Source organism: Grus americana, chromosome 2 (genome assembly GCF_028858705.1).
Source record: "Grus americana isolate bGruAme1 chromosome 2, bGruAme1.mat, whole genome shotgun sequence".
Taxonomy (NCBI): Eukaryota; Metazoa; Chordata; class Aves; order Gruiformes; family Gruidae; genus Grus; species Grus americana.
The window spans coordinates 128,177,630-128,194,354 of NC_072853.1; the positions used below are offsets into that span (position 1 = coordinate 128,177,630).

The following is a 16,725-nucleotide window of genomic DNA, read 5'->3' on the forward strand; positions in this document are numbered from 1 at the left end:
TAGTGTGAGATTGTAGTGAAACCTAATCCAATACCTTTGGTTTACTAGTGGGTAATGTTTTCCTTTTAGTGATTCTTAGTGAAATGCTGCACAGAGGAGCTGAAAGTTGGCAAAAAGTATTGTCTTTGAAAATTTGGCTCCAGCTGATTTTATACCTAGAAGCAGAACTGTGGATGATCTGCCACAACTGGTTAATTAAATCCTGTGCTGTTAGCCCTCAGTTAGGTTTGCATTAAATTGCAAACCTTGCTAGCAGATTTGCTGGCCAAATATGGAGAGATTCCATATATCATTCTGACTACTTTATATTTGGGCTCTTAAAGACTGTATGCAGCTTGTCTAATGAAGTGTCTGTATGTACAAGAGGAAGAAAAGAAACAGATTTTGGATCTCTCTGTTGGTCTGTCTGCCTGTGTGTCTGTTCAATGAGTGGGGTAAAACTCCCCTTACTTTTTTTTTTTTTTTAATGTTTCTTGGACTCTTACCAGCAGGTTTTTACAGTCTGTTGCCTGCCTCTCAGATTAGAAGAACACTGGCATATTTTAACAGTTTCCTAGGATCCAAATAGTCTTTAATTAACAGGGAATTGATGTTTTGGAGTGCAACCAAAACATGGGAGACATTGGAAGCAGAGAATGGGCTTGGATCCTTCCAGCTTTTAGCTGGCTGTGGCAAGTGGCAAACAAAGAAGTAAAATAGGGTCCGCTGCAAACAGGTAGCGACTTATTGGTATGCAAGGGGATTTCTTCATTTGCATTATGTTCCCACAGAACTGGTGGCTGGTAGCGTTAGCCGGGAGGAGCTTTCTGCTGTACGGAGTCTGAATCAGCTCCACCCCTTGCAAGAGCTGAAAGTGCTTGTCAGTACCTTTCCATAAACTGAATTTTGGTGGCTGCTGAAATGGTTCTTGATTTAAATTCGTATTGACCAACTGTTTGAGGCAGCAAGGTATGTTGTGTTTGCTAGGCTTAGGTTGACTCTGAAGCTGTAAGCTCCATGAGTGAGCATTTAATTAAAAAAATCAAAAGTCTGCAAATGACATGACTTTTGTTGAGCCGAAGAGCTAGCTGTTGTTCATTTTCTCTGGAGCAGTTTGCATTAGGAGGGTTGAGCAATAGGGCTGGCATGAAACACTGAAATTATAGCAGAATGAGACTAGCTGAAGTTCTAAAGGGAAGTCAGGCATATGCTGAACTATTGCTCCAGATAATCCAGGGAGAGAAATGGTTTATTAGCTAATTTTAAATAATGATAGATTGATACCTGAAGCAATTACTGGCACAGAATTATAACCAACAGTCACTGAGTTAGCTGTGCTCTTTTTTGGTAATGCAGTAATTTGTTGAGAAATAAAAATGTATTTATTTAATCCAATATTGCCTTTTTTTTCTTGCTTTTTTGTGCCGGCCCCTTCCCCTCCCCCCTTCCTTCTCCTCTAATCACAGTACTTGCTGAACGCCTTCTCTCTCTTTTTACACCCAGGTGGTACATGCCAGAGCCCTGCTCTTCCAGCCCTAGTGCGTCCTCCTGCTCCACCTTTGCAGCCGTCGCTGGATATTAAACCATTTCTTCCATTTCCTCTGGACACTGCCGCAGCAGTCAATCTCTTCCCCAACTTCAATGCAGTAAGTGCGCTCCTAGCAGTTACTGTCCACTTCACTGAGCCACGGTTTCCATGGAAGACTCAAGAGGGCACAAAGTAGAATTTTATTTACTCAATTAAACCTGGAATATCCTCTCCCTTACTGAGGGCCAAATAGCTCTTTCAGACACACTGGTAGGCCATAAATTAAAGCTTAGCTGAGTGTTAGCCAGAAGTAATGTAGAAGGAAAAAATGACGTGATCCCAAATGACGTGCAATAAAGTTGCAAGCCATATTCGGTCCCAGGGCTTGTGAGTTTTCCACTCTAAGATGTGCAGAGTTTCACTAGCCTACAGTTTGCTGCAACTCTCAGAGAGTGAAAGTCTCAGAGTGATGGCATTCCACATTCCGTCTCCAATAGGCTTCCTGAGAAAGACTTAAAATTTACAAATTGGGGTGGCTACAAAAGATAAAACTGTCAGGGCAATTAAAATAAGAATGAGAACAGCATAGCTGATATATAAGCTATTCATTGGCAAACAATGCAGTGTATTTTTTTTCAGGTTAGGGTATTTTATTTCTCATGCCTCAGGTTAAAACAAGGTTAGATTTCTCTTTGATAATTTTTTTACTTAGTCATACTATCTATGACTACAGAAATCTTATTCCTTCTTCGATATTTTCATTATATTGCTGACATATGTCACGAATGTTTAAATTTTCCTGTTTCTGGCTGAGATATTTAATGCTCTAAAAAAATAAAAGTCTAAATTGGTTTTATGTTAATTTTGACTTTATAGAATTATGTCCCTTTTTAATTTGAATGTACTCTATGAAGTTCTTTTCCTTATTTACATATACTAGATAGAGAAAAAAAAATTAAGTATGTGTGTGCTTACCTACTTTGAGAGACAGAGAGAGGGGTGGAAATTGCCATGCCAAAACAATTCTAATTAACATGCAAAAATCTTAATTGCAATAATTAAGAGTAGTAAAAGAACATTCCCATTATAGAAGCAATCTGTAGTAATCAATAGCAAATTTCCATAATTACATGTTCATGTATTTACCTTTTATGGATGTTCATTTTGCTTTAAAATAATTAAAATGAACTAATTGTCAAAAATATTTATTTATGCAGTCTTAAATTCAAGCAATTCACAGCATTAATAGAGATCACAAAAGCTATAAGCTGCAAGTCTTAAAATGCTCAGAAACAACATGTCAACGAATTATTATTACAAAGAAACTTTTTATTACAAAGAAACTTTTCCAAATTTATATATAAGCATGCAGTAAAGTTTTAAAAAGCGCTGGTTTTAACCAAGTTACTGATAACTTGTAATGAAATGGATAAACCAGTAAACTTGTTTAATATGCTTTAGGTTTTTTTCTTACCAGTTTTGCTTTGTGATCATTGTTTGTATTTAATGCAATAGGTCAGCTGAATTTTTATAAGTTGTCTATTAGAATTTCTCTTTTTTCAGGATTTTCCATAGTTTAGAGTCTTCATGTTGTTTTATTAATTGTTTAAGTCTGCATAATTCAAATGCAATTTAAATGATGAATTTTAATAAATAATTGGTAACCTTGTGTTGTTCCCTAAATTTGCACTTTCTTTTTTCTTAAAGAAAAAGTCTCAAAGACTGATTTCATACTATAATTATATTGAAGGAGAAGTGGGGGGAGGATGTACTTGTATTAATTTGAAAGTGAGAAAGTAAAAACAGACTCCTATCAAACCCCTGTTATTCCTGAACATCATCTTAGTTGTGTATCGTTTGGTCTAAGCACTGTAGTTGGATTTCACAAACTCCTCATCTCTTCAGTTTTTCAGTAAACTGAGCCTAGGTTTCAAGAGTGAGACTTAGCAGCCCTTTTTAACAGGACTCTGAAGTTCGTTCCCGTGCAGAGTACTGCTTCCTGCGATGGGTGGCTGTCTGCCAAGTCCACCTTTGCCGAATGTGCCAGTCCTGACTGTGAGGATGCTGTCATCTGAGCTGCTGTCACCTGACTTGCTGCTCATCATCTTTGCGTTGCAACGTGACCTTTGCCTTTTCATCATGTGTGCCGACATGCAGCATCATCATCAGCGTTCCCATTTTCATTCTGAACAGTACATTATTGAATGCTGCTATGTTTAGCTCATATGCCAGAGCTGGTTAATGGTGTCCTCCAAACATGTAGGCTAGCTGAGAAGTTCTGCATATTTCCAGAAATTCTTTCAAAGCCGATGAATCTTTCGGGGACGCAGCAGCTGCTGCTGAGCATTATCAGCCTAAGGAGAAGGTAACCCACAAGTCATATTAGACTTTCAACATGATGTCTGACAAGACCTTTAAGTATGTGAATGTTAGACAAAAAACAAATGCTTAACAAAAAATTATCTGCCTAAATATGCATGCTCATGAACGATTGTAGCTGTTGATAATGCTTTATGTTAATTGACTTCAGTGGCAATCCTATGCAGTGTCAGTGGAGAAGCATTTACGTTCTGTGGCTAAACCAATGTCAAGCAGGTGGTCAGTGAAAGACCCAGAACTCTGAACATCTGAACTTGACGTTCTCTCTCGTGTTGTCAATAAATTAGCTTTACCCTTGATTGAGACATCAAGGTCATAGATTGTGTCTTAGGAAATGGATTTCTAAAGACCTCTTGACCCTCTCACAATACCACAGAAACTATTGAGTTTGGCATCATGTCCAAGCTACTTCCCAAGATGCTAGAAGGAAGTCCAGAGTTTTGGCCATTTCTTTACTGGCCACTTTTCAACAGCCTTCACTTGAGAAAAGCATGATCAAGGAGAAACTTGAGTAAAAATTGTCATGTTTCAGAGAAAAGAAGTGATGTCTGGTTAAGGCAATCCTAACTCAACTTGAGACTTTGCTTGTGATAGGCATAGGCATCTGAGCTCATCAGCCTAAATTTATTTGCAAAAGATAGTGGAGAAAAATGAGCAATTTCTTCAACTTTTTTAAATGGAGAAAAATACACAAAGGTAGGTTGCAATGCAAGCACTTTATATGTCTACTTTGGCATGAGGTGAAGTGAACCCTGAAAGTTCCCATTCATCTTGCTGACTGTAATGAGGGACTGGCTCAGCTGCATCTACATTTGGTTAGATGAATCCCACATTATGGGACAGGTCATAAGCTATTCACAGCTGATATATTAAATTCCACTCAAAAATCAGATGACAGAAGTGCTGACATTGTATTGTGTGTTTACAGAGGAATGCTCCCATTTATCAAGCAATTATGCTTCTAATTTTATCTAAAGACAGTCTTAAGGGAATTTGAGGATCCAGATGAACTGGATAGAAATATTAGGAGAGTTGAAAGCAAAAGTAATTTACCAATGGAGAATCTCAGGCACATACACAAAAACTAACAAACCCAAACACTGATGTTAAGTACCACAAATAATAGTAAGGTGTTGTATTTTATACCATTTTTTCACTCTCAGGTCATTGGAAACATAAGATTACTTTCTTTGTTACTTTTGGTCTTAAGCCAGTTCAGTTTTTGCTGGCCACCTCTGAGGAAAACTTTCAGCACTGATTTCTACAAAGGCAAAAGCTTTCATTGGAGCAGAGACTAGAAGAGATAACATGGCGGGGGGGGGGGAGGTGCAAACCTTTATCAGTAATAACTCTGGACACTGAGGAGAGGAAAAAGTAAAAAGTTAGTAACCTGAGAAATGGAAGGAGATAACATGTGAACCTTTGAACCATTCAGTTTCTGGAAGAACATTTTCTATTTATACAAGAAAGCATAAAGCAAACATACCAATTAACAATCTGGTTAGCTGAACATTTGTAGGTGCCATGCTCTTAATTGTGAAGCAAATGGGTACCCTCAAGTCGTATGTAAAAAGAAATTTTAACAACACAGCTGTTTAAACTGAAAACAGCCCAATGGTGCAGACCCTGAAGAATCACAAGTTCATTGCAAGTTTATCTGATATAAAAAGATCAATCAAGTGAATAGGATTTAAATGGCTACATTTTATGAATGAAAGAAACTATGACTCTAAACAGTGTTTATATGGCTTTTTAAAATATGATTTGAAGATTGTCAGAGAAATAGAAAAATAATTGTCTATTCTGAAAAATGTTTGAGATCATTTAGCAAACATTTGGTGTACTTCTGCTTTATCATCTGCAGAGTGAGAAGCTTTAAGACTGTGTGCTTCTAAGAACTAGTTCTTAGAGACGCAGAGCTTTAGCAGTTATATTGAATACGTGCTGGTCCACGAGTGCATGTGAAAGTGCATATGTGGTGCTCCTGTTCATGAGCCAGTGATTGGGTGCAAAGACATTTCATACAGAATCAAAGTCTAGAAGTTAATTAACTTGTAGGAAAATGTTGATATGAGTCCCTGGACTAAGACAAAATGCTTCATTTTCAACATTAGCGTCAGCCCTAAGTGACCCTCCTGCAGAAAAAAAACCCTCAGATCTTTTTTTATACCTCATAGTCTCCAAAGTCCATCATCCTCAAAGCACAGATGCATCAGAAACTAGGTTTTTGTTATTTCTGAAGCTCTCAGAATTACATATTTCAGCCTCTTGAGAGATAGATTTTAAAGTTTACAAATGCAGGACATTTGCTGTTATTAGGTGAAAAAATCAGACAATGCATTGCACTCCTTGTTTGTTTATTCTTTGATGGATATGCTAACCATTTTCCTGAAAAATTTCCAAAAAATACTATATCACACTTTGTAGACTGTAGTATGAGCATAATCTGTAGTGGAAAAGTTCCACAATGTGGAAGATCTAAGCAAATGCTTGTAAGCAGAAATAGGGATGTTGCTGGAAAAGCTCCATCCTAACTCCAAACTAAAGCCTGATCTCCTCTTGTTGCCAGTGGAAAGTTTCCCAAAGAAGCATCCTTTGGAAGGAAACACGATTACAGTTTTGACTAGAAAGTTATGACTTGGAAGAGCAGCGGCAATGTCAGAACTGTATGAAAACCTAGATGGAAAATGAACTATTACTCTGCAGACATATCTTTCTCATGATCCATCTGTAGTAATCCCTGTTCAGTCCCCTGATTTCTCCTGTTTGCTTGTTCTATGCCAATAGCCCCAGGTGCAATATTTAGGGCTTCATGTTTCACCTTCCTCTGGTAGAGATTTGCCATATGGGAAAGGAGGAGGAGGTAACAGCGGCCGTTGCCCGTAGATTAGGACTCCAGCAGCAGCTTGGGTTAGGGTGCCAATGTTATGCTCCTTGCTTCCTGAAAACCAGCCTGTGCAACCTCCTAGCAGCTTTCAGGGCAGCACAAAGGCTGCACTCTCTGTTTATAGAGGTGAAGCTTGTGTTTGTAGGCATCAGTAGCGGGCAGTTATGGCTGGCTTGTTTCACTGGGAGCTGCTTTACTCCCCGCTCTGGTCTTGCTGTGGGGCTCTGCCTGGCCTGCTGATAACCCGCTGAGTTAGCTCCTACCGAGCGTAGCTTCGTGGTTGTTTGGGAAATGCAGTCTCGTCCTATTGTGGCCAGACAACCGATAGAAATGGACAACGTAGAAAACCTGCTCGCTGACAAGTATTTCTGGGAAGTGTTATGCCAGGAAATGTGGAGAAAACCTGTCAAAAAGCTGCCAGAAGACATTTAAAAAAATCTTTTCCTTAGGCTCTTGTCCGGGGTAGTTTTTTTATCTAGAAGAGAGATATGTGCTGCAGAAATGATGTGCCAATTTTCTGGATGTTATGAATAAGATGTACCTTTTGATAGTGAAGAGTGGAGGAGGAATCTCAAATGCACGTTTTTCTAAACATTAGCAGCCTGAAATTTACAAAATAAACTCTGGGGTTTTGTACGTCTACATAATGGTTTTGTTTTATGTTTTCTGACTTAATTGAGCAGAGGAGCATAATGAGACTATTTTTCCTCATCATATAAAATCCTTTAAAGTTCAGTAGTGACGACGTGCTGTCAGAACGCTTTGTTTCCAGAAGAGGATAGTTGAGGGACAACACAGTGGCCTCAGTATCATGTGAATCAAAATGGAATACTGCCTATATAGAAGAACTTGGCAGTAAAAATATAGTCTGTGCTGATTTTTAATGTTATTTCCATGAAAAGGACCTTTATCAGGTGGAGAACTGTACTGCACCAAACTGTTAATTTGTCAGACAAACAGAAGGGATTATTGCTTCTGGGGATATTCCTTGCATGGCTGCTCATTTACAGGTGTCTAGAAACAGGGGGTTTGGCTTGCTCTTTTCCTTTCCATAGCACTGCAATTGAGCTGTAAGACAGCTATACTCTTCTTTATGGTCTATATCTCTATTGTTGTTTAGCTGAATATTTTTCAAAATAGGGAAGAATGCAAAAATAATGTTTTGGCTCAGGAATTCTTTATTATAATAACATTTTCATCACTGGTCAGGACATTTAATTAAGTAGTCTGCAGGAGAAGAAGAGGGATTAGGGAATGAGCAAACACAAGAAAATCCTGGCAATTCAGATGTTTTTATTTGGTGCTTGCAAAACAGGAATGAATCAACATCAGTATGAAATATTCAATTATTTGAATTGGCCAGATTTATTTGCTGTACATTTAAATCCTTAATCTATACCATGGGCTTTGTTTGAAATAATAGTAAAGCTCTAGACTCTCTGATGCAGAGGAAATGTTCACAGCTCGGAAGACATGGTGAAATTAAGCTCTTTGTCTTTTCCAGTTTTGAGTCAGTTTAGGGTAGATCCAGATCTCCAGGAACATTCTGTTTCCCTGTTCTTATGTATAGTCTATGCTCTATGTCACAGGCAGGGAACAGAGCTCATATTCTGACTTTGTATAAATGAGTGTTCCTGCAACCTTCAGGTAACCTCCCCAGGGTTGCCTGTGATTGCATGGCTGTTATTTTGCTTTGCACTGTGGAGCGGCTGGGTAGTAGTGTCTCAGCTCCCTAACAGTTGTCTCCAGAATGATTGCTATTATTTTCTTTGGAATTGATGCATTGTTAAGGAGCATCCTACTAAATCTAGCCTTACTCCCTTTGCAACTTCCTCTAAAAATTTTTGGCCTCTGCTTGCACCTAATAGCTGGGACTCCTTCAAGTTTCAACCCAGGCATCAACAAAAGTTTTCTTGTTACCTTACCTTTTAGCAGCACTTCTGGCCCTGTTTTTGGAATCGCTTCCGTTGGGCCCATGTGAATTGAAATTGTGAAATTGAAATGTGAAAGTGCTAATTGCAATTTTTGGAATTGCTTTCATTGGTCCCGTGTGAACCTCATGAAGTTCAACAAGGCCAAGTGCAAGGTCCTGCACCTGGGTCAGGGAAATCCCCAATATCAGTACAGACTGGGTGATGAATGGATCGAGAGCAGCCCTGTGGAGAAGGACTTGGGGATATTGGTGGATGCAGAATTGGACATGAGCTAGCAATGCATGCTTGCAGCCAATCATGTCCTGAGCTGCATCAAAAGCAGCATGGCCTGCCGATTGAGGGAGGTGATTCTGCCCCTCTACTCCCTTCTCATGAGACCCCACCTGGCGTACTGCATCCAGTTCTGAGACCCCAAATAAAAGAAAGACATGGACCTGTTGGAGTGAGTCCAGAGGACACTGGATCAGAGGGCTGGAGCACCTCTCCTGTGAAGACAGGCTGAGAGACTTGGGGTTGTTCAGCCTGGAGAAGAGAAGGCTGTGGGAGGACCTTATTGTGGCCATTCAATACTTAAAGGGGGCTTATAAGAAAAATTAGGACTTTTTTTTACCAGGGCCTGTAGTGACAGGGCAATGTTTTTAAACTGAAAGAGGGTAGGTTTAGATTGGAAGAAAGAACTTTTTTTTTATTAGGGGGTTCATGAGACACTGGAATAGATTGTCCAGAGAAATTGTGGATGCCCCATCATTGAAAGTGTTCAAGGTCAGGTTGGATGGGGCTTTGAACCTGATCTGGTGAAAGATGGCCCTGCCCACGACAAGGGGTTTTGACTTGGTGATATTTAAAGGTCCCTTCCAACCCAACCCATTCTCTGATTCCTTACAACTTATTTGAACAGTTTTAGGATTATGTTCCAATTAGGGAATGAGCAGTTTCCTATGATTATGATGAGCAGCTGTCACCCCTTGCCACACTGAATACAGCAGTCTTGAGAGCTTAGAAGAGTTTGCTCATGGGTACAAATGGGTAGATACCATAAAAAATAATCCATTAACAAGTTTTATTTTTATTTAAATTAAATTTGTATCAAGGGTGCTCCAACCTTCTGTGACTGATTTCAGTAGAAATTCAGGTTTCTAGGATGCGTGTTCTCCTGGGGAAGGAAATGTTAAGATTATCTTAAAATAGCTTAAATTTGTGTCATTTTACTTTGCTGAACATTATAATACCTATCCTTGAATTCATGTCTGTAACTGTAATGTGGATGTAAATTATCCAACCATACCTGTTTCCTGGCTCTTGTCCAGTTTTTGGAGTGTAATGGGTGCCTTTGATAAATCTGTTTTGATTTATCCGAAAGACTTATTTCCAGTATGAGCGGACTTCTAACTAGTCTCCAGCAACTCTCATGCACGTAATTGACTGAGAAGGTCTGAGGCAGAAGTTTGTATAAGTCATGACTGCACTACTGGCTAAATGTCCATACAGTAGGTTATGGAGTATAAACTTGAAGGTGTTTTCATGAACACTGCTGTTGGTTGGAAATGATCTCTGGAACAAAGGGCTTGACACACCTAAAAGTGACACACAGCAAGCTTTGTTTGCTGTGTATTTTTTTTTTTATTTACCCAAGTGGTTTCTTTTTATTGTTAATCAATAGGATCTAAATATCTCACATGCTTGTTTGTTTAACTGATGATTAGTAATAGCGAAAGAATAGACTTTCTGAGTTACCTCATCCTGCCTTACACATTTGCTAGAGGGCACTACACAGTGGGCTGACAGATAACTTGCTGTTGGAAAGTCATAGTACCCAAGGCAAAGGCAATAGCACAGACTTTATTGGGGACTGAGGGCCCCTCAGGCTTTTGCTTGGCATGCAAGACATTCTTGTAAAGGAAATTAAATGAAGTGCTCTTCAGATTTGTCAAGTCTTGATGAGTGGAATTACTTAAAACTAAATTTTATAAAGCATTTTATAAAGCATTTTAAATAATGTTTTAATCAGTTGATGTTTACACCCTTTGTCTTAATAGCACTCGGATGAAAAAGATCAATGATTATTTTATTCTGCAAAGACTATAAAACTTTAATGGGTTGCATAATAAGTATAACTCATAAAATCTACAGTTTAAATATGGATGGTTATTAACCTGTTTTTAAAAAGCTGCAATTAAAGTGAAAAGGAATTACTTAAAGCAATGATTTCATTACTGTAGTCTGAGGAGGAAAAAGAGTGATAAAATTCTAAAATCAGTATTATTTCTGTTGATGAGACAGACATTTGGAAAGATTAAAATAAAGCATGAATCTTTCCTAGCCTTAGGCATGTTTGTGTTCCTAACCCAGCTGAATAACTATTTACTGAACATTTTTGTACAACCTTCAGTTTGTTCTTGGGAATTTCAAAGATATCTGTTGAAAAAAGCATGAGTTTGCATGACAGGTAATTTTACACACAGTAAATACATTTCTAAGCACAATTACCTCGTTAATTGCTTATTCATAGCATACAGTGACAGTGCTGCTGTTATTCAAGAACTTGTCCTAAAACACACTCACTTTTATCCTTTATGATAATGAAAAGATTTGGGACTCGCTCTTTCCCACTCTTTTTAGTCACAGTAGTTTGGGCTGGTAAATAGCACGTGCTGAAGAACTCATTTATCTGGAGTCATTGTATGAAGCACTCTCTGATGGAATATTTCTGTAATGTCCATGTCCTGTCTAATTTATTTTATCCTAACTTTTTTTTTTTTTATAAGGGAAGAAAATCCCCAAAGGTTATATGTTGGACTTGTACAGTAGAATGGGATATAGAACTCCAGATTCTCATGCAACTACTGTTTTTCCTGGCATCTTTCCTTTGGCTCTACTGAATGCTTAAAGTAATACTGTGTAAATATCCATACAGATTAAATTATTGATCAAAATAATTCATAAAAAATAGTACAAACACTTGTATCTCTCAGGAATTCATTGTTTCTCTTTTAAATACTTTGGTTTATATAATATAGATGAGTATCACATTCTTACTATTTAAAAGAATACAAGTCAACGGTTTTCTGTCAGACATTATGTTTTGCCCAGAATATATTTTGCTTTGTGGTGTCATAAGTGAAGAGTTTTAGATTACATATTACACTTACATATTATTTTTTTATCAGAAAGAATAAAAAAATTAAATAAATTGTGTAGTTTCCTTACACAACAAAAGCAATCATGTTTAGAATGAAAAGTAAAAGCTGTCTTAATGACTCAAACCAGAAGGCTAAATAGTCTATCGCTGAAAGAAAATTGCAGATAAAATATAAAAAGATATATAGGAAAGAGACATTCATAATTGCAATTAGAGGTGGTGTAAAGCATTCTGGGAAGCTGACCAGCAAAAGTTTCTTTCAGTAGTTTGCTACAGTGAAATTGCTAGGATGTTTGAATGGCAGAGAGCGCGATCCTAACAAATCGAGGGCATGGCAAGAGTTCCTGCAGTTGAATAAAATAACCCTGTGAAGGGAATAATTGAAGAAAATTTTAGGGGACTGGTATTTAAGTTATTCCTGGAACATTTGTCAAGAAGCCAGAAAAGGTGTAAAGCCTTTGCTTCCTTTTTTTCCTGTGCAGTTTTCACTAGGCTTATCTGTAGTCCATCACATCGATGCTTTGTTAAAAATCCAAGGAATTTACAAAGATACCAGTTTGGGATCCTGAAAATAGTATAGGCTGATTATCAGAGTTTTTTTGTTCTTGAGCTAATCAGCCCTCCACTGTCAAAAAAGTCAAGTAGCTGATCTGGTGTAAGTATGCATCTTTAGTTTCAACAGGTAGGGCAGCTATGGTACCTGAGGGTGGTGTGATGAGATTATAACAGGGTAACAAAAGCCAGGACCAGGCCAAAGCGTTATCTGTTCCTATAGCCTTTCTCTGACAACTTAAGGAAGAGCAGAAGAGTAGAGAACACGTACAGCAACACTTGCCAGACAATGCCTCCAGAAAGGGATATTTTAGGAAGTTCTTGAGCTAAATGTGTTATCTTGGCATGTGATAGCCCTCCATGAGGTAACATGCTGAACTGGATGGAATCAGCAGGAGAGTTTGTTTGTTTTCACTACTAATGAGGTAATTTGAGTTTCCTTATTCCCTTCTCCAGACGGTGCCTAATATATCCAGGCAGGGAGATACGTAGGAAAATTTCCTTGGGCAACCTATGTACTAGGAAGAGATGGGAGTGTATGAACTATGACTTGCTATAAACAGTAGAAGTCTAAGGACTATTTTTAAGGTGCTATGCTTGTAGGAGCTGGAAGTGGATGAAGAAATGTCTACCACCTTACTCATACTTTGTGTTTGAAATGTACTGATTTGCTAATGGATCCAACCCATTACATTATTGGTGTTGCTAGGACTCAGATGACAGAGATAAATCACAGGGGTGATGCCAGAGTTAATTATAGCAGTGCCCTCCCAAACAGCACTATCAGCTCTGGGAAGCAGCAAAAGCAATTGTTGGTGTTAGGAAGTAACATGAGAGAGCGGTGTCTGGGCTAGGAGCGGCAGTGCGGAGACTGCCAGTGAAAGGATTGGAAAATACTGGATATACGGCGCTGGGCTTGGAAGAGAGGTGGGAAGAACAGCAGAAGGTTTTCAAGAAGAGAGACTTAGAAATATCTCAGAACAGGTATTTGAAAGATGCGTTTGCTTCACACACAACACACACACACACAAACACTTAAAAAGTCCTTACGTCTTTGCTCCTGGCAGGAACAGTTCCTTTCCTTTTTAGTTACATGCTTTTCCCAGGAAATTAATATCTTCTGAAATGTTTTGAAGCAAGTTTGTTCTCTCTAAATCTATCTTATTTATTTTCATTTTACAGGAGCTATATCTGCTTGAAACCTAATTATGTTTTTCATTGTAAATTTGAAAGAAAAGAGAGAAATTACCTTGGTACTTACTGAAAATATGTCTCAAACTGAACTAAAACAAGCACGAAATTAAAAAGAATCTGTGCTTCTGAAATCAGAGAAAATCCTTCTTTAAGAACAAACCCTCAGATACTGTAAAATGTCATAGCTCCACAGCTGTTCACTCTCTGTTCCTCAGTAAGGATTCCCTGATGAAGGGGAATTGTTCTTAAATTTCTGTGCACAAAGAGGACAGCATGTATTTTTTTGTCTTAAGTGCCTTTCTTTTCCATTAAGCAAAGCAATAAATAAAGGTAAAGTCTACCTCAGCAAATATTGTGTATGCATGTCTCTGCTGTAGTATCATAAAAAAAAATCTCTCCTGTCTCTTCAAACAGGCTGAGTTTATAGAATGTGAAAAATATCTGTTTCAGATGACTTTGAATTGCACAAAACCTATGGATCTGAAGATTAGTTTGTATTTTCTTTTATTTGCTTGGACCCCAATATTCAGTTGATTGGGAAAAGTTGTATTTCATTTGGAATTATTTCCTTAGCTGTTTCTTCATAAACCACTGCAACTTTTTCAAAAGTCCTTCAATTTCTTTTTTAGAAGCTGCTGTGATATGGCAAGAGATTTGGCACATAAATTGATGCTGACCCTGAGGATAAATAGTTCTCTCTGTGAGATGCTAAATTTAGTGTCCCTTAAGCAGCTCAGGTGAAAATACAAAAACCCCACAATTCCGTGGCATTTGTACTAAAACAAGGAAAGTATTAACTTTAAATATAAACAAGTAAGAGAAGCAAGTGATAATTTTGGTGAAATTAAAACTTTCTTGTCCTCTAGTTTAATGAGAAGGCAGAACCTAACCAACTCAGAACTCAAAAATACAGACCACGCAACATATAAAATGTGTTAGGATTCTCATCCTTACTTACTCAGTTCTGTGATTTGATTATCTCTGCTTCATACTAGTTGGACTCACAGTAAAACACTGTAATATTTTATCTGTGTTTCCTAAAACAGCATTTCTGTGGACCAGAACACACCAGGAGAAAGGTTATGGAGAACAACTTCAAGTTCAGTAATTAAACATCTTAAAAGCTTTGTTAAGCTTTTCAGTAAGACACAAGATTAATCAGTAAAGAAAAAAGCCACTTAATACTGCAATAATATATTATTTAGTGTATAACTTCTCTTAAATAAGCGGAGGATTAGCAATCATCTACTTTGGTCTTTAGCTATCATTAACAATGTTTAAGTCGTCAACCTACGCAGGGATTTAAGATGATTATATAATCAGCAGATTTTTTTAGACGACTGCAGCTAATGATAAGCATGCATTATTCCAAGCATCCGACCTATGCTAAGAAATTATTGTCTTGCTAGGCTTTTGTCACATAAGAGTATAAAAAAAAAAAAAAATTATTTCAGTTAGTTGTTCCTGGCTGTTCATAGTATGGAATGAGAGAGAAACCCCAAGTCTTAAACAAAATTTTGTTGAGGAAGCACATTCTTGCTGACAGAGATGATTCTTAAAGGGATTGACAATTTTATTGGATAAAAGTTACCAGCCTTACAGATAGCACCATTCAGGTTGGTTTTGAACTTCTCTAAGTTCTGTATGGCAACAGGAGCTTGTGGGGACTCATTGCAAGCTTGGGAATTAATTTGGATGCTGATTGTAGCCAGCCCAAAACTCTAGATAATAAGATAGCTATGCATTGTTTTTTGTTTTTTTTCTCCTCATGTTGTCTGAGCCTGAAGTAGCCTCTTTGATGTATTTCTTCCTCAAGCTAGTAATACTGAAGCACGTAGAACAAAAGACAATCTGTTCAAGTTAGTCTAATGAGTTTGAACCTCAAAGGTTCAAGTTGAAATTATAGTCTTTTAAAATACATCCTTAGGCCGTATTTTATTTCATCTCATTTATCCGTCGTTAATTTTACACAAAAGATGTCAATTCTGAGTAACTTTAATTTGGCTTTACCATCCATCTGTTTTGTTACAATGTAATCACTACCAGCCCCTCTTTTACTTCTGCTCATTCAAATGGTTGCTAGCTCGAGCTTCCTTTTAAATCTCCATGAAGACTTTTATAAAATACTGCTAAAATATCAATAGGTTACCTTCCATTCAAATGTTTAAATGGCAACATGATACTGTACTTAGTTGTGATCCAGTAACCTCTTAAATTGTAATTCCAAACAGATTACTGACCAGGTCTGTGGCTATTGGTCATTTCTTTAATTTTCAGTTGAGTCCTTCATTTGGAGCAAGTCCAGCATGTTTCTGCACCCTTTGGTGTGGACAACCTAAGCAGGTTGGCAGAGATCTGTAACTTCAGCAAAATGGGTCGTGACTAGTTTTGCAGATTGCTCATCCCCATTAGCTAATGAAAATTCTCAAGGCCTAGTCAAGCTTCTTGTGGCTTTGGGAAAGTAATTTTTCCCTTTTCGTGCTCTGATTTGCTTCCCATTTCTGTAACAGGGAGTGTCAGTGCATTCATGCCCTCACGGCTCTGTTTTGATGCTCTGGTTGGTGTTTTGAAAACAAGACTAATATTCACAGAAGGCTTGGAAAATGTAATGTGCCTGAAGAGTCCTACAAATCATAAAGGTTTACAGATATCTACCCTGTAGAAAGTTTTTATGCTTCTATCATATACGCTTTTGAGTTACAACACACTGATCCCTTCCCCCTCCAAACTCTACAGAATGTTTATCGGTGTAGACTTTTATCAGGGTTAGTCAGTGATGACTGCTTGATACCATCACCTAATTTCTGTTTTCATGTAAATATCTGTCAGAGCTATGCTTAAGGCAAAATTATACCTTAATGCCTAAAGACATTTTTTTTCATTGCTCCTTCCTGATAAAAAAAAAAAATATGATTAGGGGTAAGTCCTACTGTTATTGTTTAATCTGTACTGGGACTACCTCATTGGTTCATCTCTAGATAAGCACATGAAGATATTGCATAAAAGTAAAGATTTTAGGTTGTTGAAAAGCGTGCATGAAATTATTTATTGCAGCGATCTATGGGTCTTTCTAGTGACGTTGAATAGTTCTCCCTCTTTCCTATACCTTTCACCTCTATTACAGTGTATTCCT

General features: G+C 37.8%; 1 protein-coding gene across 3 annotated transcripts in view; it reads left to right on the plus strand.

The window, feature by feature from the left end:
* ZNF385D (zinc finger protein 385D) overlaps positions 1 to 16,725 on the plus strand; it is a 431,668-nt gene that overhangs the window by 290,690 nt on the left and 124,253 nt on the right. For all 3 annotated transcript variants that reach the window (XM_054817423.1, XM_054817424.1, XM_054817425.1), the window contains one exon: positions 1,483 to 1,625. In XM_054817423.1, coding sequence (XP_054673398.1) covers positions 1,483 to 1,625 — 143 coding nt within the window. The remainder of the gene's footprint in view (positions 1 to 1,482; positions 1,626 to 16,725) is intronic.